This window comes from Crassostrea angulata, chromosome 8, assembly GCF_025612915.1.
Source record: "Crassostrea angulata isolate pt1a10 chromosome 8, ASM2561291v2, whole genome shotgun sequence".
NCBI lineage: Eukaryota > Metazoa > Mollusca > Bivalvia > Ostreida > Ostreidae > Magallana > Magallana angulata.
In genome coordinates this window covers 43,887,708-43,905,687 of record NC_069118.1, presented here as the reverse complement: position 1 = coordinate 43,905,687, position 17,980 = coordinate 43,887,708, and the positions used below count along the sequence as shown (strand labels likewise).

At 33.6% G+C, this 17,980-nt stretch overlaps 2 protein-coding genes across 6 annotated transcripts; both read left to right on the top strand.

The window, feature by feature from the left end:
- The first annotated feature begins 1,058 nt into the window (after positions 1–1,058).
- On the top strand, positions 1,059–12,205 carry LOC128159938 (universal stress protein in QAH/OAS sulfhydrylase 3'region-like). Of its 4 annotated transcripts, none has more exons than XM_052823164.1 (5): positions 1,059–1,263; positions 3,858–3,938; positions 6,419–6,439; positions 10,848–10,942; positions 11,436–12,205. In XM_052823164.1, the coding sequence occupies exons 1-5, from the start codon at positions 1,194–1,196 to the stop codon at positions 11,625–11,627; spliced, it is 459 nt and encodes a 152-aa protein (XP_052679124.1). In that variant the 5' UTR covers positions 1,059–1,193; the 3' UTR covers positions 11,628–12,205. The 4 variants fall into 4 exon arrangements, with proteins under 4 accessions (XP_052679124.1, XP_052679125.1, XP_052679128.1 ...); XM_052823165.1 differs by lacking the exon at positions 6,419–6,439 and adding an exon at positions 6,327–6,344; XM_052823168.1 differs by lacking the exon at positions 6,419–6,439 and having other exon boundaries at positions 1,061–1,263.
- A 1,031-nt stretch (positions 12,206–13,236) lies between these two features.
- LOC128160243 (universal stress protein YxiE-like) lies at positions 13,237–17,941 on the top strand. 2 transcript variants are annotated; one of them, XM_052823541.1, is made up of 5 exons: positions 13,237–13,456; positions 14,342–14,422; positions 15,600–15,620; positions 17,082–17,176; positions 17,265–17,941. In XM_052823541.1, exons 1-5 carry the CDS (start codon positions 13,387–13,389, stop codon positions 17,469–17,471), a joined length of 474 nt encoding a protein of 157 aa, XP_052679501.1. In that variant the 5' UTR covers positions 13,237–13,386; the 3' UTR covers positions 17,472–17,941. The 2 variants fall into 2 exon arrangements, with proteins under 2 accessions (XP_052679501.1, XP_052679502.1); XM_052823542.1 differs by lacking the exon at positions 15,600–15,620 and having other exon boundaries at positions 13,240–13,456.
- The last annotated feature ends 39 nt before the right edge of the window (positions 17,942–17,980 follow it).

Genomic DNA, 17,980 nt, shown 5'->3' with positions numbered 1-17,980 from the left:
ATGTTATCATTTTGAAGGTGTTATCAAATAAAAATATTCCACCAAAGGAATTTTCAAAATTTTGATTATGGCCCAACTAATTACACCTTGAATTTTGCATTGAAGTCTATGGGCAATGTATGTTTTATTAAGATGTTGTAAAAAGTAACTTAGAATTAGTAAAACTCTTTTGATTAATACATGCATAAACTTTCTCTTTATTTAAATATGAAATAAAATGAATCATTTACCGCAGATATTTTGACAAAACAAAAATTTTCTTTTTTTCATCAAGGGGAGATAACTCTTTAAAAAAAATAAAGTGCGAAATGACCGGCTCCTTATATGTTGTCTATCATGTGAATTTGGTTCATTTCACTTTCATAGTTATCAAGCAGTACATATCTAACTAGTTTAAAATGCTTCAAAGTTGTTCAATATCCCTTCATTATACATTGAATACCCTTTAAAAAATTTCATTTGTCCCAGAGAAAGTGGGGTTCCGACCCCCGGACCCCCCCCCCCCCCCCCGGATCCGCCAATGCAGGTGATCTAGAAGTTTCTGTTTGGAGAACCTAAAGTCAGACTTTCCCCCAATATACATGTAGCTAATTCCCTTTTCTTTCTAGGTCTAGTTCTCGCGAATTTCTTCAGGTAAAGAGGTTTCATTGAAGAAATCATGGACTTTTTCTCTACATCAAATTCAGTTCTTTGACACTCACAAAATATTTGAAATTTCGTGAAAAAATTACAGAAACGACAGTTCATTGAACAAAATATTTAGCGCACATATGTTGTTCGGTTTTACGCGTAAATATGACGTCACAATGCCTTAAAAATAACGTCATTTCAAACGTCAGGTAAGATTGGATTTCTTTTCACTTCTCATCTTTCTTGCACCAATGCCCACCGTTGCTTATATTATATGCTAACAGAAAAAATTTCTTGATATATGTACTTCCCTTGTGATAAATTTATTAGAATTCTTATAAAAAATGCGCAGTACGATCTAAACGACTCACGATCTCCGTCATTTTGGTGTCATGTAGCAAGAGAGATAACTCTTATAGAAGACAAAATAGGCCCATTCATTGATTAGCGAAGCAGATCGTTACAGTTGGGCAGTGAAAACTCTACTTCCACTATAAACATACGCTACCGCACTGTCACTGGTGGCATTTGTTATTTTTCAGTAGCAACAGTAGAAAGAAGAAATGGCTGAGGGAGGCAGGAAAGTTGTTATCGGTGTGGATGAAAGCAGTTTCGCGGAGGAAGCGTTTAACTGTGAGTGTATTTTCGTTTAAATATTTTTACAATTGCAACCTCCAGTCCAGTTTGTCCTACCGCTTCGGGTCGCGGCTGGGTCATTCACACCCTCCAGCAAAACATGAGGGGCCACGCTTGTGTATATACCTATGCAGATATATGTGGACGTTTGCACACATGCTGCAGTTAGGTGCGGTGTATTCTGAGCTTCAAAATTTATGTATGTTTAATCGCCTATCGACAAGCAGGTTTTAAATAAAGATTTGTTTGCGTATATTCCTCGCTGACCCGCCCTGTACATCTTATTTTTAAATGTTCGAGAACCATCCATCCGTGTGGAAAGCATTCAAAGGTGCATAGCGAATTTTTCCTGTCATGTTTATTTAAATTGAAAAATATTGACTGGCAAGTTATAGCGTTTTTCTATGGTACCAACGCACGATAGTACCTCGGATCTCATTATATAGACAGGTATAAATAGTCACATGCTTATGTCGCAACATTTGGATTAAAAGACATGCCCATTTTAAGCGAACACATACAGACGACATACTTCGTTACCCCGGGTTCAAGAGTTGAATACACTTTGAGAGGTCTCCTTTCTATCTTTGAACTTTAAAATCCAAACGTATTCAATTTTTATTTGCCATTTATGCGTGGACACGGCGCAAGAACATGGCCGGGTCAAATAGAAAAAATCTTGTCCGTTTGGCTGTGAAATTCACGTATAGAAAAATTCGAGAAACCTTGTTTGCATTTGAATTTTATTTTTTCCCACATATATCAAATCGCTCGCAAGAAGGATAGGGTTTACTCATTACATAATTATTGTTACATAAGAATTACTTAAAACATGACTGCTTAATATCTATGCATAAAGGTTACTGGTATGTTTAGACATACAAAGGGATTTACAGTGTGTGAGAAGGTGCAGTTACCGCGAACTTAATTGTAGTGTTGTTCATTGTTTATGTCTGACATCCTTTTGACATTGGGGCCGCTTGAATGAGGGCTTGTGTTTCTCTGATAACATCATGTCTCTCTCAGAGAGAGAGAGAGAGAGAGAGAGAGAGAGAGAGAGAGAGAGAGAGAGAGAGAGAGAATTAATATCTCATCAAACAATATTTAGTTAACGATGGTAAAATAAATATTGTAATAGACATCAGGAAACATGCAACAGATAATGTAGTATTGATTCAGCCGAGAGGTATAAAGAAGTTTAGACGGATTACACACAATCTAGACAGATGGTTGCCTTGTATGTTTCCCTGGAGGAACAACCTTAAGATTTCAACCATTAGTCACTTGGTATAAAAGACGAATCGTCGACTCCAAAAATGACTAAACAAAGCACTCTTTGGGAAAGCAATATAAAACATGTATCAATAAACTGCATACCTATTTATTTACAAAACTATTGCTAGCTTGTAAATTTACACCGCTTTAAAAAAAGCATTTAAAATTCTACCTAATTCACCCCCTCCATATTTTACTGTCGCACTTGACTTTCAAATGTTAACAGATTGTGAACATTGGGCACTCGAATGATTGGTATAACGATGTTCAAAATTCGTTCTATAGAAAGGTACATAGTATTTATTAATTATGTATAGGACTTATCGACTGAATCATATCGACGTATACAAGACAGAAACAATCGTACAGGAACTCACCGAGGAGTTCCCAGTTATAACGAATTCCCAGTTATAACGAATTCTCAGAACCACACGCTACTGACTTCGTAATATATCGAATTTGTGTTGGATGGCATCACTGAGTAGTCTATAGGGATGTAATTTGTCGTTACATTTCGTTAATGAAAGAAAACACAGAGCAATTCAATTCATTTCAGTTTACACTGCCAAAATTTATTCATCATATTAGATTTTAGGTTTTTGTTATGAATTTAATTGAATTTGACAGATTGTGCCAAAAATAGAAATCGTGATTTGTTGAGATTTTATTGTACGTGCTTCTGAAATACAATATCGTGTACCTTATGTAACAACGAAACAAAAATAAATAGAGAGATTTAGGGTTAGATGGTCGAGGAGGTGACATGTAGTTATTGACATTGGAATAAATCGGATCATCTTGTAATTACTTACTGATTGTGACAGTTTGTCGTGAGCAGACAGGAGATGTCATAAGCAAAGTTAACAATATTGATTAGATAAAAATTCTGATCATAAGCTGTTGCTAATCAAGAACAAACCACCACCCCCATCCAGTTAAACAAAATGCCCCGCCATCCTCCACCCCCCCCCTTCCCCCAATTCCAACCAAAACAACGATTAAATAAAAATTCCGATCATAAGCTGTTGCTAATTAAGAACATCACCCCCCTCCCCATCCAGTAAAACAAAATGCCCCTCCACTCTAAACCACTTCGATCCCATTCCAACCAAAACCAAATTCTACCCCAATATAGCCCAATCTCAACCTATCACCCCCTACCTTTTACATCTAAAAAACAAAAACCTCCCCAATGCCTGGTATTATTTGAACTTACACAAGCGTTATAATTGTCTATTTTAGTTTAAAATGTTTTGCACCCACATGTACATATATTTACAATGCATAAATAACCCTATAAATTTATTATGTTTTAGTTTATGCGGAGAATTTCCTGAAGGAAGATGACGTCATCATTTTGGTCCACACTCCAGAACGATACAACTTTGTGGATGCAAGTAAGTTGTGAGACATTTCTAATAATCATTGTTTCCAAGGCAACGCACCTAGAAAAACAAATGTTTCAATCATTTTTTTGTCAATCCAAGACATTAACGCGAGACATTTAGCATATAATATACAAGTTGTTTAGGTGAGACATTTGTTTTTAAAACCGCACTGGGACTGCATCAAGAAACTTCTAATAGAAGCTCTCAGAGTAAAGTGCATGTTAATGTGCTTATGGAAGTATTTATGTTCTAAGGTCTCCCAATTAAAAGTGTTTCTGCTATAGTATTTTACTTATTAATATGTCTGGTGAGAAAACAACGGTCTCGGTTGAATACTCTATTGCTGTCATTTCTTTTAGAACATGATATATCGTAAATTTTGATAAAAAAGAAAGTGTCAGTTTCGAAGAGATTGTTTGACATTGGGGAAAACACCATACGTATTAAATTCATGACAGCTGATTTTAACACCTTTCATTTTGTTAGAACAACTTAATTTATAACTGATATGTACTAATATTTCACTAACGGATCTATGTGATTGTATACTATATATATAGGTGTATACCTATATCATGAATGCATCCGCCATTAATTGCACCCAGCATATTTCACAGCTTCTATACACAGCTTCATGAATATATACAGACATTCAGTACACATGGGCAAATCACAGATGCTCTGGTTACGAGAACGCTTATTGCAAGCTGTGAAGCTTTGCTGGAAAAAAGAAACCAAGCATGCAGACATCAAACACACACACACTGATGCACATGTACTTAAAAAAAAGAGTCTGCGTTGAAATCCGATAGATTTATAGACATAAAACCCGGGAGCATACAATGAAAAGAATTCCCAGGTATAAAGGGATTCCCGGTCACATTGTAGCGGGTTTTGTTTATGAGTACAATATATGTCATTTTTAAAGATGCCTAACGATTGCTCTTGGGCTGGGGAGGGGGTGCAACTAATGTATATTGTCAGTTCCTCCTTCTAGCTGTAATCTGTCATGGACAGACGTACACTGTACAAAGGTCAGCCATGTTCTAGCACATTTCCTCTGACCAACCATGCGCGGATCCAGAAATTGTTTCAAAGGGATGAGGATGGGATCCAAGAGATATTTTAGTTTGCCAGGGCGTTGGGGGTTGGGTTCGAGGCATATTTTTGGTCGCTTAACTCTGGGAATTTAAAATACATGTAAATCAAATTTCCAGAGAAGGGGGGGGGGCAGAACCAGAAGATCAGATGATACGGAATTATATCTACATGTGACTTACCGAAAATGATTGTGAAATAATTGCAACTCAAGAAGCTTACCTGACGAAACATAACAAAAAATTGCACAAGTTTCTTTTATCTGGAATGAACTACAATGTACCATATTGAAATTTCGGTTTCGAACTGTTTAATGTGGTTACAAAACATTATTTGAAAACGAACGGAGCATCTAAGACGTTCACTGCTGGTTTTGATTATTCTTTTAAGATTTCAAACGGTAGAGTGAAATGCTGCTTTCTCTATTAAAAAAATATATATCATTTTAATTCATTTTTAGACTATAACAATTACCATTTACACAATATTTGCATGGATCTACGTTCGAAACACCCTTAACACCCCACCCCCTTCTTCATTCCACCCTTCAAAATACGTTCCCACAAAATCCCACTTTAATTGTGATAATGGCAGTTACTTGTTGGTAAACATGGGTTTGGAAGCCCTATCGAGCGGACCAGATAGCCTTTAGAGGAAGGTATTAGGACCATTAAGAACAAGACCAGTCCCTCTCCAATACATCCGCACCAAAGCCTGAGACGTAGAAAGAGCTCGGGAGACTTAATTATCGGAAAGCTGACCCACTTTCAAGCTACCAACCAAAACCAAAAAAAAAAGGGGGGGGGGGGGTTCCACGTCATTAAAAACATGTAATAAAATAAAGAGAAGTTAATATAACGCAATTCATTTTGTACCGTTAAGCTTTTAAAATTGAGACATTGTGTTAATCAATTTGTATAAAGTATTGCCATTGTAATGCTGCAACCATGAAATTTCGTCTGGACGATGCTGAAAGGCCACGATCGATAGATACATCAGGTTTTTAGATTCCGATAACACAGTTCTTAACTAAGCAAATCAACAACTAGATTGATTCAATCTGCAAATCACGAAAGGAAAAAAAATGCTTTTTTAATTTTTTTAATTTTGCTGCTATATCATGTAACATTATTCGCCAGTAGTCGTCTTGCATTTTTGTTTCAAAGAACAGAATCAATTTTTTGTTTTCAACAAAAAAGATTAAAAAAACAAGAAAAATAAAAAAAAAACCTCCGTCTGATTATTTTCCAATTGTGTGAGCTTTGGATTAATTTCTGCCTCCTCTCCCTTGTCGTTTAGTAAGCCAGCAATATCACGGTGAGTTGTGACTGAGTTAGTCCGTCTGTCTGTCTGCCTGCCTTTGTATATACGCTGTGTTGTTTGTGTTACAGATCTGGGTACACAAGTGGACCGTAAGTTATAAACTAGACCAGTGTCCTCAGCGACAACCGCAGCAAAGCACTCCATATTTCTGTTGTGGTTTTCTTTTTTTTTTTTTTGGCTTTTTGTCTCGAGATCTATTTTAAGTTTGTTGGGTATATATGTTGTTTTCTCTCCCCCTCCCCTTTTTTTTGAACCCTCATTTTTTGTCTTTGTCTGTCATAAAGAGACGGGGATGTCGATTATATTTCATTCTCACTTGGCATCTTTTTATTTGGTCGTATGAAATGTAAATCTACGAATAGAAGCCACAAATATGGTAATGAGGCGATCGGACCTATTTGACCCAGTTTTGTTCAGCCGAAATGTTAACATGCATGCATATAATTTAAAGATTTACTTGTACATACAGTGTACATGTAATATATTACTTGTACAAGCTTGCTTCACTGCATGATTTTGTACGTTATCTAAACACTTATACCACACGCTAACCCAACTTCAAACAGTTCGGCGATATGAAGGTCATAGTAGATTTATACTTTTTTTTTTGGCAATTTGAAGGTCATAACATTTACTGGAGCGTATTGCTGATTCATATGTCACCAGCATATTGATGCATAGTCGCTCCATATATCTGATTCTAAATCATCACGACCTGCGACTGCTGCAATTTCCTCAACCGGAAGTAGTCCAGTTTTGGATATTTCTTGCAATAACTTAACTGATTATCTGTTTATGTACACGGACTTTATGCCGCGGATTACATACCTTATTCATTTAAGGGGGCAATTTATTTTAAATAATGAATAAAATAAATTGGTAACATGTATTTATAAGAATTTGTATATCTTAATTTATTATAATACGATCAACAGTATTGGCCAGATTTGAAGATTTTATAAACCAGGCACAACACGACTTTACATGGAATCAGTTGTACATGTATGAAGCTAGTTGAAAGATCAATTACAGGGATGTCCCAAGTGAATAAACAGATGATTAGGACTTGTAGAAGATATCAATCAAAATCGATGAAAAGCGAACATCTAATTCATTCCCCTAGTCTACAATTTTGTTAAAGCTTCAGTTGGGTGTTATTTTTATTAATCATGATAAACCAACCCGTTTGAAACAAGACACCTTAATTGAAGAAAAGCCATCATGACATAGATACTATACTTTGGCAATACCGCACTTTCTCAGAACGCATACAATTATTGGTTACCGATATCTTCTCATTAATAAATGAGGATAAGTGTTCTTTGGATCAGCAAGTCTTGGTCCTTTTATAGCAGCAGGCACTTGCTGTACACAGGGTAAAGCTCTGCCATTCAGTCAATAGAAACCTGACTGAGACTGTAATTAGGTTTATCAAATACGGAGAAACTCTACTTTTTCATGCAGTTAGTCATGTTATTTGGGGAAAGAAAGATAACTCGTATAACTGATAATTCAAGGGCGATAACTATACACCTAACAATTGCCACTGGCAAGCTCGTAAAAAAACAAAAGCTTTCCGGAAAGGCCCGAGAATTTGCGATTGTACAAATGCATGACTTAGGGCACGCGCGATAGGCTCTTCCAACTGTTCCCCAAAATCAAACGTCCTGAAATACTGAAATGTGACTAGACGATCGTGTCTCAGCCGTTCAGTCAAATTTCCACATCGTTCCGTTAACATTTAGTTAACAGAATGACACAGCAGATTCTACTTGCGGTACGGGGTGGATATGTTTGCCCGCATGTCTTGATGTTGTATGCTTGTGTAATCAACATACTATAGTATATAGATTTCTGCGCATTTTGATTTGTTTTGCACAAAACTAGCTTTAACAAACGACAGCATTTGTTTCTTCCTAAAAAAAATTACTGATTTTTCATTTTCACGATAAAACAAAAATGAAATGGTAGAATGATTATAAGAACACCTTAAAAAATAAATCTATGCGATACACAAAAATCTTCGAGTCCATATACGTTATTTGTTGTTATTTAGTGCTTGATTTGCTCTAAAGATATAACAAATCACACATAAAGTTGCACAACGGAACGAAAAGACATACCATGTTAAAACTTACAATGATATCCGATGTTGATAAAAAGAAAAAAAAACTCTCTTCCATATAACCAGGTTTGTATTACATTGTGTCTTACTGGAAAATTTTTCAAGGAGGGTCCGAGAGATGATTTTGGTTGCTAGTGGTTACGAGGCCTATTGCCGGCTATTTCACAATGTGGATTTAATACATTTGAAATTCCAGAGGATTCTTCGACCACCTTCTAGATCTGCGCATGTTTACATTAACAACACAAATATAATCGGGGTGATACTAACAAAATATTGGGGTTGAATCAATGTCGTTGTTTCTCTGAACCCAGCGCTGCCATTTGCAAAAACAAAAATTGCCACCGTTCCGACAGAGCGTGCCTCCTTTGTATTTTCAGGGTTCTTTTGTTTCTTTTTGGTTTCTTTTTTGTTTCGTTATCACTTGAGTTTGTCTGCTTGTGTTTAAGGCCCTGCTGTTATCCATGAACTCTTGACCGAGATTAAAAAGAAGCTCAAAGTACTAGAGGAAAAGTACCAGGAGAAACTTAAGGCGTACAACGTTGTAAGTCTGTCTTTATTTTTTTCCCATAAATATCAGTCTTAATAAAGCCAATACCTACTATTCATTTGCACCCAGGTTCTATATGGCCTCAAACACAGAGATCGCAACGAGTTTTATAAATAGATTAACGATTTTTGATGAAAAAACCCCCCAGAGTAAAATAGTTCCTGTTTTTTTACATGTATGTTTACCTCCATTCCCATTTCATACCCTTTACCTCCGCACAGCTACTACATGTATAAAGAAAATTTACATGTAAGAATCATGTAGAAATGTCTACTTAACTGGCAGACTATCTTTAAATCCAATTCAGAAATCAGCGAAATTCGTGTCCAAAGAAGGAGAAGCAGGGGAGGCAATCGTTGCCATAGCAGAAAAAGAAAAAGCCAATCTGATTGTTACCGGAACTAGAGGAATGGGCAAGCTCAGACGAACCTTCCTGGGAAGCGTCAGTGATTACGTCATCCACCACGCAAAATGTCCCGTTCTCGTCTGCCGGAAGTAGTTCTAAATCCATGGAACATTCCAGTATTTCTCTTCCATATGACTTTGTACAGTATCAGTATTGTACATCGTTTACTTGTAATCGAGACATACCGAAAACTACAAGGCGTTATGTAAAAGCAAGAGCAATACCCTTTTTATCTATTCTGTAGTCTACTGCACATCAGTTTTGTTTTATATATGTTCAGTTATAAAACTTACAAAGCAGGACATTGTATGCAAACAGCAATAATATAAAGTACTAAATTAGTTCTTTTTTGTCATTTATATAGTATACTCATAAGTAAGTATAATAAAACGGAAATGGTCCTATTGTAAACCTTTTAATTCGAATATATTCTCTTTAACAAAATGTACTTTTTTAGATTTGAGGTTGTAAGATAAACATACATGTACATGTAGAAGAATATCATGATATGCTATTTAGGCAAAAATAAAAATAAAGATTGATATGCAAATCCCTTAACATTATAAACCTGAGGTTTTTTTTTATCATATTTTATTTAGTCCCGTTGATATCATATTATACATGTATATTATATATCCCTGTGTTCCTTATATATACTAGAAATGATATTAAATACTGTATGTGAAATCTAGATTTTTCTTTCTTTTTATTCTTTTAAAAGTCGAAAAGTTCAGTCGAGCTCATCAAAAGATGAAAATGGTGTTTTGTTTTTTTATTGCTTTTTTTTTCTTTTTTAAAATAAATTTTTGCCATTCCATTTATAGATTTGTAAAATTATGCTTTCAATAACAATTTTGTTTCAAGAAAATTAAAAATTGATGAAAGATTTGAAGTTTTTCATAAACTGACTAGAAACAAATGAGCTGTCATTTGCACATTATGCCTTTTTTGATGTGAAATATCTTTTCGGTGTCTACCAGTATTGCATGATATACAATATATACATCTATTTCAAACTACCTGGCATGTTCTTCGTCCTTTGGTTATTCCATATATGTTCAGTTCTAAGAGGTATGTAGTTAGAAGTGTATTTTTTTTTTTTGGTCGGCAAAAAAACTATGTAAATATTTTAATATTATTCATTTCTTTTATAAATATATCTTATTTTAGTGTTAACTTTGTTTTAAATCAATTCAACGGTGAAAATAAGACTGACTGTTCGATTTCAGCAAATGTAAAGTAGTTATAGATGAAAGATGGCTCTTGAAGTTGTTTTTAGTGAATATTTTTAAGAGAATATTTTTTTTTTTTTTTTTTTAATTTTTCTATTTTTGTTTACACATAAATCCACATACACACATATTTCAGACATATTTTTTATTTCAGACGTTTCATTTTTCTTTCTTTCCCCTTAAGGCCCTCATGTACACAGGGAACTCCTGGAAGAAATCAAGCAGAAAGTAGAAACTCTGGAAGACAAATATTCCAAGAAGATGGAAGATTGCGGCATAGTAAGTCAGCTTGTCAAATGGTCATACAATTACCGTTAAAAATGCTTACAGTAACGAACTTGATTCTTAATAATAATAGTAGAACGTTAAACTTGATGATTCATGATGATTCATCAAGTTTTATTTTTTTTTTTTTTTGCTGCCCACTTGACGCTTGCGTCAGTAAGATTTCTTGTTGTATAAAGATACAGAGAAATTCTCAAATTTTGAATTTACAATGTTTACTTAAAATAATCAATAGATATGTCTAATATTGTACAAATTTAAATATCTGATCGTATTAATATATAGTAAGCTATTTGCATGATTTCTTTTGTGAATAAAACTATTTAATTAAAGAAAACAAAATAGCAGTCAAAACTCAATCAAATACATTCTCTCACTGTTCAATAATGATTATCAACATTTTGCATAATGCCAAAAAAGAATTTAGGTAAATAACTTCATCTTAGCAAAGAAAAAAAAATAACGGAACGAAATACCTTTATTCTAGCGACATGGTAAATTTGTAAAGAAGCACGGAGACGCAGGGGAAGCCATTATTGCCGTGGCGGAGAAGGAGAAAGCGAATCTCATTGTGACCGGATGTCGCGGCATGGGCCTGCTCAGACGCACGTTTCTGGGCAGCGTCAGTGATTACGTCATGCACCACGCCCACTGCCCCGTTCTGGTGTGCCGGAAGTAACCCTTTCATTCTTCCTTTTTTTTTTTTTTTTTTTTTTTTTTTAAATTTTTTACCTCTACATTCGATTAACACAACGAATGTCCATTAAATTCCGCTCAGATTTACATTTCACTAATTCTATTGTGATTAACACCATCGAACTACCATCGAACTAATAGCAATATATGCAATTATATTTATCATGGTGACGTGACTTCAATCAAAAACGTATCGAGACCTTGAATTATAAGGTCAAGATCTAGTTAATGTTAAAAAAGTGCCCACTTTATGCTTGATCCATAGTGAAGTCACAATTAATTTGATGGTGAAACATTTTCTTGACATTCCATTTAAAATTACATAAAAATAATCGTGATACTCTTTTTAATGTAATATGAAGCTTGAGAAGAGATATTTGTTACCAGGCATATATGATTTTAAAACAGGTAGGCTATTTCCATATGCTAGATCTTGACCTTAAGCAGTTTATATACATTTTAACTTTATTTGTACTTTTATGTCCATCAAAACAGTTCGTGTGTTTTGCCGTTATAGGTACCTGGTAAATGATTAAATAACTTGCAAAACTTCATTACATATTTCTTTGATGTTCTGATTAAATTGTATATTTATACCTATGTATCGTATATTTGATGGACATTTTTTATGCTCACACAGAGTAAAACAATCATTTTAAAGATTTCAAGTTGATGTTTTGCTGTTGTCATATTCGTTCTTCTGTCATTTCTTAAAGATTTGTTTTTATATGTGTATTATCGTATTTAATAAAATGTTTGTGTTTCTTCAAAATAGCGATTCTTTGTCTTTGTAGTGTACAATTTATGAAGATGGTAGATAGCACAGTTTAATAATTATACTTGTATCAATTAAGCATTTTTATAACATACTCAGTTAATTTACAAAATGAACATTTTTGAATTGACCAACTGTTTAGATTGTCAAAATACATTGTCGTTATACCTTTGAAAATAAATATTTATACTTGTATCTGATTATAACAATGGTCATTAGCCAATTAGCATCGCTAAACTATAAAACTTAAACATTAATTAAAAAAAAAATAAGTAAAACCTTTTTTAAGATACCAGTTCAGGCACCACATAAAATTTAGAATTTGTGAATTGATATCATAGCTAAAATTTCTTTTTATTTAAAACTTTGTATTCATTTTTAAGACGGAAACCTCTATTGCATTGCAGATAATGTACATGCAACATTTTCTAGATGTAAAATCGGTTTTATTTTATAACAAAATTTAGTTATATTCAAAGCGATATTTTAGATTTTTATTTTTGTCATGTACGAGGACAAGACGATAATCGGCCGTTGTATATTCCATGAGCTTTACTCCTCCATTTTATCTCTGATGGCGATGGATCTGACGTTTCATTTTACAGAACTAAAACGGGGAATATATATATTCATTTGAATTTTAGGTCACCCAGAGATTCAAGTGTTCATCATGCACTGGTAACTATTAAAGCCAGACTAGATTACGAATGGCATATAAATGTATTTTGTTGTTAAGTTTGAAAACAAATTCTAAACGCAATGTCATATTATAAACTGCACTTGACTGATCATAAAAAACCAAACTTGGATCAATATCACACCTGAACGAGTTTTGAATTCCCCGCTGCTGCCTAGTACGAAACAGATAATGCATTTCATGGACGACTGAACACGTATTACAACAAGAATAACAGGTAATGCACAGTGTGTCGTGAATCTAAGTAGAGTGCATTTTCGACCAAAAACCATGTCAGAAGGAGGAAGGAGAATAGCCATTGGAATCGATGAAAGCGATTTTGCAGAGCAAGCTTTTAATTGTAAGTACTTGCCTTTTTCAAGACCATATGTTGTATATCATGTGTCGATTAAAAAAGTTGTTGACAAAGACCGAAAAAAAAGGTTTAAGCCTTTTTAAGTTACTGGAACGTTGTGGAAGAGTGCGAAGGTGTTATAAAAACCAACCAAGGATAGAATCATTCATGTGCATAATAACTTTAGAACATTTTTTGTGAAGTAAGTTTGCATCGAGATATGATTTCTGAATTATATACATGATCGTGAATCATTGAAATTAGGTATTTCAAAAATTGAACTTCAGTTGAATTATTTTGTTCTTTCAGTACGTTTTCTATATTCATTCAATCTGCATTTAAAAGACAACAACACAGCTTGGTACTGTACGCATTTGGTATGAAAGCGTTTTGTTGTAACTTTCTCTGCATATGTTGAATACCTGATTTTTTTTAGGGCTATGAATTGCGTGCATTAAACTTTTTACGACGTGTTTGCTCCATTTGTTAAATGACCCTTAAAGGTCGAGAAGGCAAAATTTAATTAAAGCTATAAACGCTATTCCTCAAATTACTTTGGATTTTAAATCCCATTGTTCTTGTAAAATTAATATCAGTGGCACAGTTCTCATAAAGAATGCTGATTATATTGATTGCACTGTGGTTTGTCTACGCTGCAGTATATAGTTTAAAAGCATAATTATTTTTTAATGGAAGAAAGGGTTATGTGAGATTTTTTTTATAACGAATGGCACTTCTCAGTTTTGTCGTACTCTTGACAAAATCTGGATAAACGCATTTCAAAAATTTTGAAAACCAGCAGTGTGTTTCTGATAATAAAAATACATGTTCTATGTAAAATTTTACATCAAGTCGGATTGCAATATTCAAATTTGACGTATTTGTTTTAAGATTATGCTGATAACATGAAAAAAGACGATGATTACGTCATCTTGATCCATACTCCGGAGAGATACAATGTTATGGACGCTAGTAAGTAAACATACGTTCATATATGTATGAACTGCACATGCCTTTGATTTATCATGAGCTGTCACATCACTCTCTCAAGCTTCATTTGGCATGCCTTATCTGCATGATCAAGTTTAGTGGCATCAATTAGGCGAGTAGCGTCTATATACGAATCACTTTGATTTTGAGAGGTCAATGTTGTTCAAAAATACAGTTCAAGTTTATTCAAACTCTGTTGTACATTTTCGTCTTTTTCTGCTATATTCATGGTGAATTTGAATTTCAAAAGTGGCTTTCTATGCATTTTTCAAGCAAACTATTTTTCCCTTTATGTCCATCTTATATACATGTAAGTGTGTACTTACATAGAGTTAAGTTAAAATGGATATCGATTTCTCTTATCTAAAAGTATCAGTAACAGCTCTAAATGTTCCAAAAATAAATCAGACACAATGATAATTATTGCTCTCGAATCATGCGGGTAAAGGCCAACACACATTTGTAAATTATATAAAAATGATTACGGAGGCATTAGTGGAATTAGATGATAAATCCATTTAAAAGGTTTGGGACATTAACAATATTCAAATTGAAAATATGACCTTTATTCCGTCTGCAAAAGTTATAAAAGTTATTCTAATCAAATAATCTTTTCAACGACCACATTTCACTCCCCTAATACAATTCTGAATGATATTTACAGTAAGTTTTCGCTCTGGATACAAATATCTATCAAATTCAAAAATCTTGCGTAGTTTACCCATTTTCTCATTGTAACCGTACGAACTTTTTCGTTATTGGAGTGCCCGAAAGTATACCTTTCAATACACAAAGACAAGAAATATATTGAATTGCAATCACAACCGGTCTTTCATAGTCCCTGTACGGAAATATTCTACTCTTCATAAAAATGACTGAATCAGGGATCCGGTTTCCCCCCTATATGAAGTCGAATAATTGCAACCTTTTGTTGGTAGTCATGAGGGCTTGTAGACATTTTTATGGTTTCGCTTTATGCGTTCTACAATAATACGCCTGGTCATAATCAATAGATGACGATATCTGAAACATGCAATGAACCAATCTCGACTGTAAAAATGGCAGTGCATTGTGAGCAGTGTACAGAAATAAAATTGAAATGAATACGGTACTGGACGAGTTTGGTATCCTTATTGGTTGTAATTTATGTATATTGCAGATCTGGGCACACCAGTAAAACGTAAGTGGGTTACAGTTGATTAGCATCTCTCTACGTTTGATGATAAATGCACAGATAATTAATTCGACCGTGTGATACACTCATTAGGTGAAAATTGAACAAAACCTGACCAAAAAGGAAGTATTGTAGTGATTTTGTATGTTTCACAGATTTTTGTCATGAATTAAACTAACACACACAACCAACAATAATAATGATGTTATTCCCTTTTAAGTATCCTATAATTTTTATCCGGGGTTTTAATTTCGCGTGTCACAAAATTAACGAAAATGAAAAGATGTTAATTGCTTTTTTATATATGCGTCATTTTTTTACAATATAGAAAAAAGCAAACAATACCGGATATAATTTCTGCGTATTGAATATTTTGCGTTGTAGGTATGACTGTGATATAAGCTAGAATTTGATTTTTGCGAAAATAACCGGATAAATGGTGTTTATTTCAACCTAAATTATAGAGAAAAAAAAATATAGTATTTGTCCTGTCCTATTCGAATAAAGAATTATTGCGCACAATGTACACAAATCTTCACAGTTGTATACACGACAAACTTGAGTATATTACAAGTTAAAGACACATATTTATTGCCCACGTTATATACTTTATTAAATGACTGAAATGCACCTTAAAACACTCAAATAGAGTTCCTATATCGACACTGCATATCCTCATAAGATGTTTATTAGTGTCATGATATAATATCCAATATCTATAGCAATTAAGATTGCGACATTTCGCCTATTTAGTAAAGCATTGTTTTGTTTTAATTTCAAGTAGATAGATGTGTGTTGTTTTGTGATTGAAAGATTTTCACACAATTAACTAATTGCATGAGTCAAATCTTAATAAGGTGGTATGGGACACCTGTCGATATTAATGTGGATAGAATTACATCATAATAAAAATATCTTTCATGTCATAAAATTTTTAAATTTTACAAACTTCGACCCAAATTGCGTTTTAAAATTTTTTAAAAAGGTAAAAAAATAAAAGCCCTAGTAGGATTCGAACTTACAGGTTCTTAGTTAACGCTGAAATCCATTGAGCTACGCTGTTTGGCGACTGCTTTGGAAAAGAAAATATTTATAAAATTATACTTGATTTTATTGTTTATTTCGATAGGAAGTACGTCAAAATATGAACATGTTCCATACCACCTAAATATTAATATAGTACGTCTCGGATTCACGTGTATCTTATTCGAATTAACTGAATAACTGCTTAATCAGCTGACACCATTCCTAACATTTGATCATTTCATCATCTATTAATATGATATACATGCATATCGTTTTATTAAAAAAATAATAAGAAAAGGAGATCCAAAAATCTATATAAAATATGCATATATGTTATATAGAAACAGTTGACCTTCGTTTTTATTATGATAAAGAACACTTGCTCTGATAATGAGTTTAGCATGGCTAGCTGATAAATGGCTACTTTTTACTCTTTCTTAGGTGCAACAGTTCTTCAGGAAATACTTGAAGAAGTTAGAGTCAAAGTACGGAAACTGGAAGAAAAATACAAGAAGAAGATGGAAGAAAAGGGACTAGTAAGTTTAAAATAAAATAAAAAGCAAGGTTTTCATTATTAATCTTCTTATACATCAAATTTTGATTCAACAATTTTGGACAATTCAGAAAGCAGGAAAATTCGTCACAAGACGTGGTGATCCAGGTGAGGCCATAGTTCATGTTGCAGAAAAAGAAAGTTGTGACCTAATTATTACCGGAAGTAGAGGAATGGGCATGATCAGAAGGACGATTCTCGGCAGCGTCAGTGACTATGTTCTTCACCACGCTCACTGCCCTGTTCTTATTTGCAAACACGAAGGGTATAAGAAATAAAATCGAAAATATTCTGTCCTTATTTGCAAACACGAAGGATATAAGAAATAAAAAAGCATCTAAATATCCTTTTCTCAAAGCAAAATATATTTTTGTATGCTACCTGTTTTTATATTCCACCCTTGTTACATGTACATGTACCTGCTTTGTGAAATTATTTGAAATTTTACAATTATTCCTCTAGCTGTAAAGAGGACATGGTGGTCATCAAATTAAATTTCAGATCATCTTAAATTTTTAAATATATTTTTTTCAACCAAAAAATATCATTTAGTAAAGAGAAAAAATTAAATTGTTTACATAAAAAAATCTATCTTAACATATTGCTATTTTTTTTCATACACGGCTCTTCTTTTTTGGAGATTGTTACAGTTAAAAAATGGCCACAACCATCCAGCCCCCTTATGCTAGAATATAAGATATCTTTTTTACTACATTATTTGTATATATACATATTCAGATTACTTTTAAGTACAATGGACTCATTTAAGTTCGGGGGGGGGGGGGGT

What these genes read in the sequence shown, in the direction of transcription:
- LOC128159938 (XM_052823164.1), top strand. Translation starts at nt 1,194, where the DNA reads ATGGCTGAGGGAGGCAGGAAAGTTGTTATCGGTGTGGATGAAAGCAGT. An exon ending in CGCGGAGGAAGCGTTTAACT is followed by an intron (nt 1,264 to 3,857) that starts GTGAGTGTATTT and finishes ATTATGTTTTAG; the next exon opens with TTTATGCGGAGAATTTCCTG. An exon ending in TCTGGGTACACAAGTGGACC is followed by an intron (nt 6,440 to 10,847) that starts GTAAGTTATAAA and finishes TTTCCCCTTAAG; the next exon opens with GCCCTCATGTACACAGGGAA.
- LOC128160243 (XM_052823541.1), top strand. Translation starts at nt 13,387, where the DNA reads ATGTCAGAAGGAGGAAGGAGAATAGCCATTGGAATCGATGAAAGCGAT. An exon ending in ATACAATGTTATGGACGCTA is followed by an intron (nt 14,423 to 15,599) that starts GTAAGTAAACAT and finishes TGTATATTGCAG; the next exon opens with ATCTGGGCACACCAGTAAAA. An exon ending in AGATGGAAGAAAAGGGACTA is followed by an intron (nt 17,177 to 17,264) that starts GTAAGTTTAAAA and finishes TGGACAATTCAG; the next exon opens with AAAGCAGGAAAATTCGTCAC.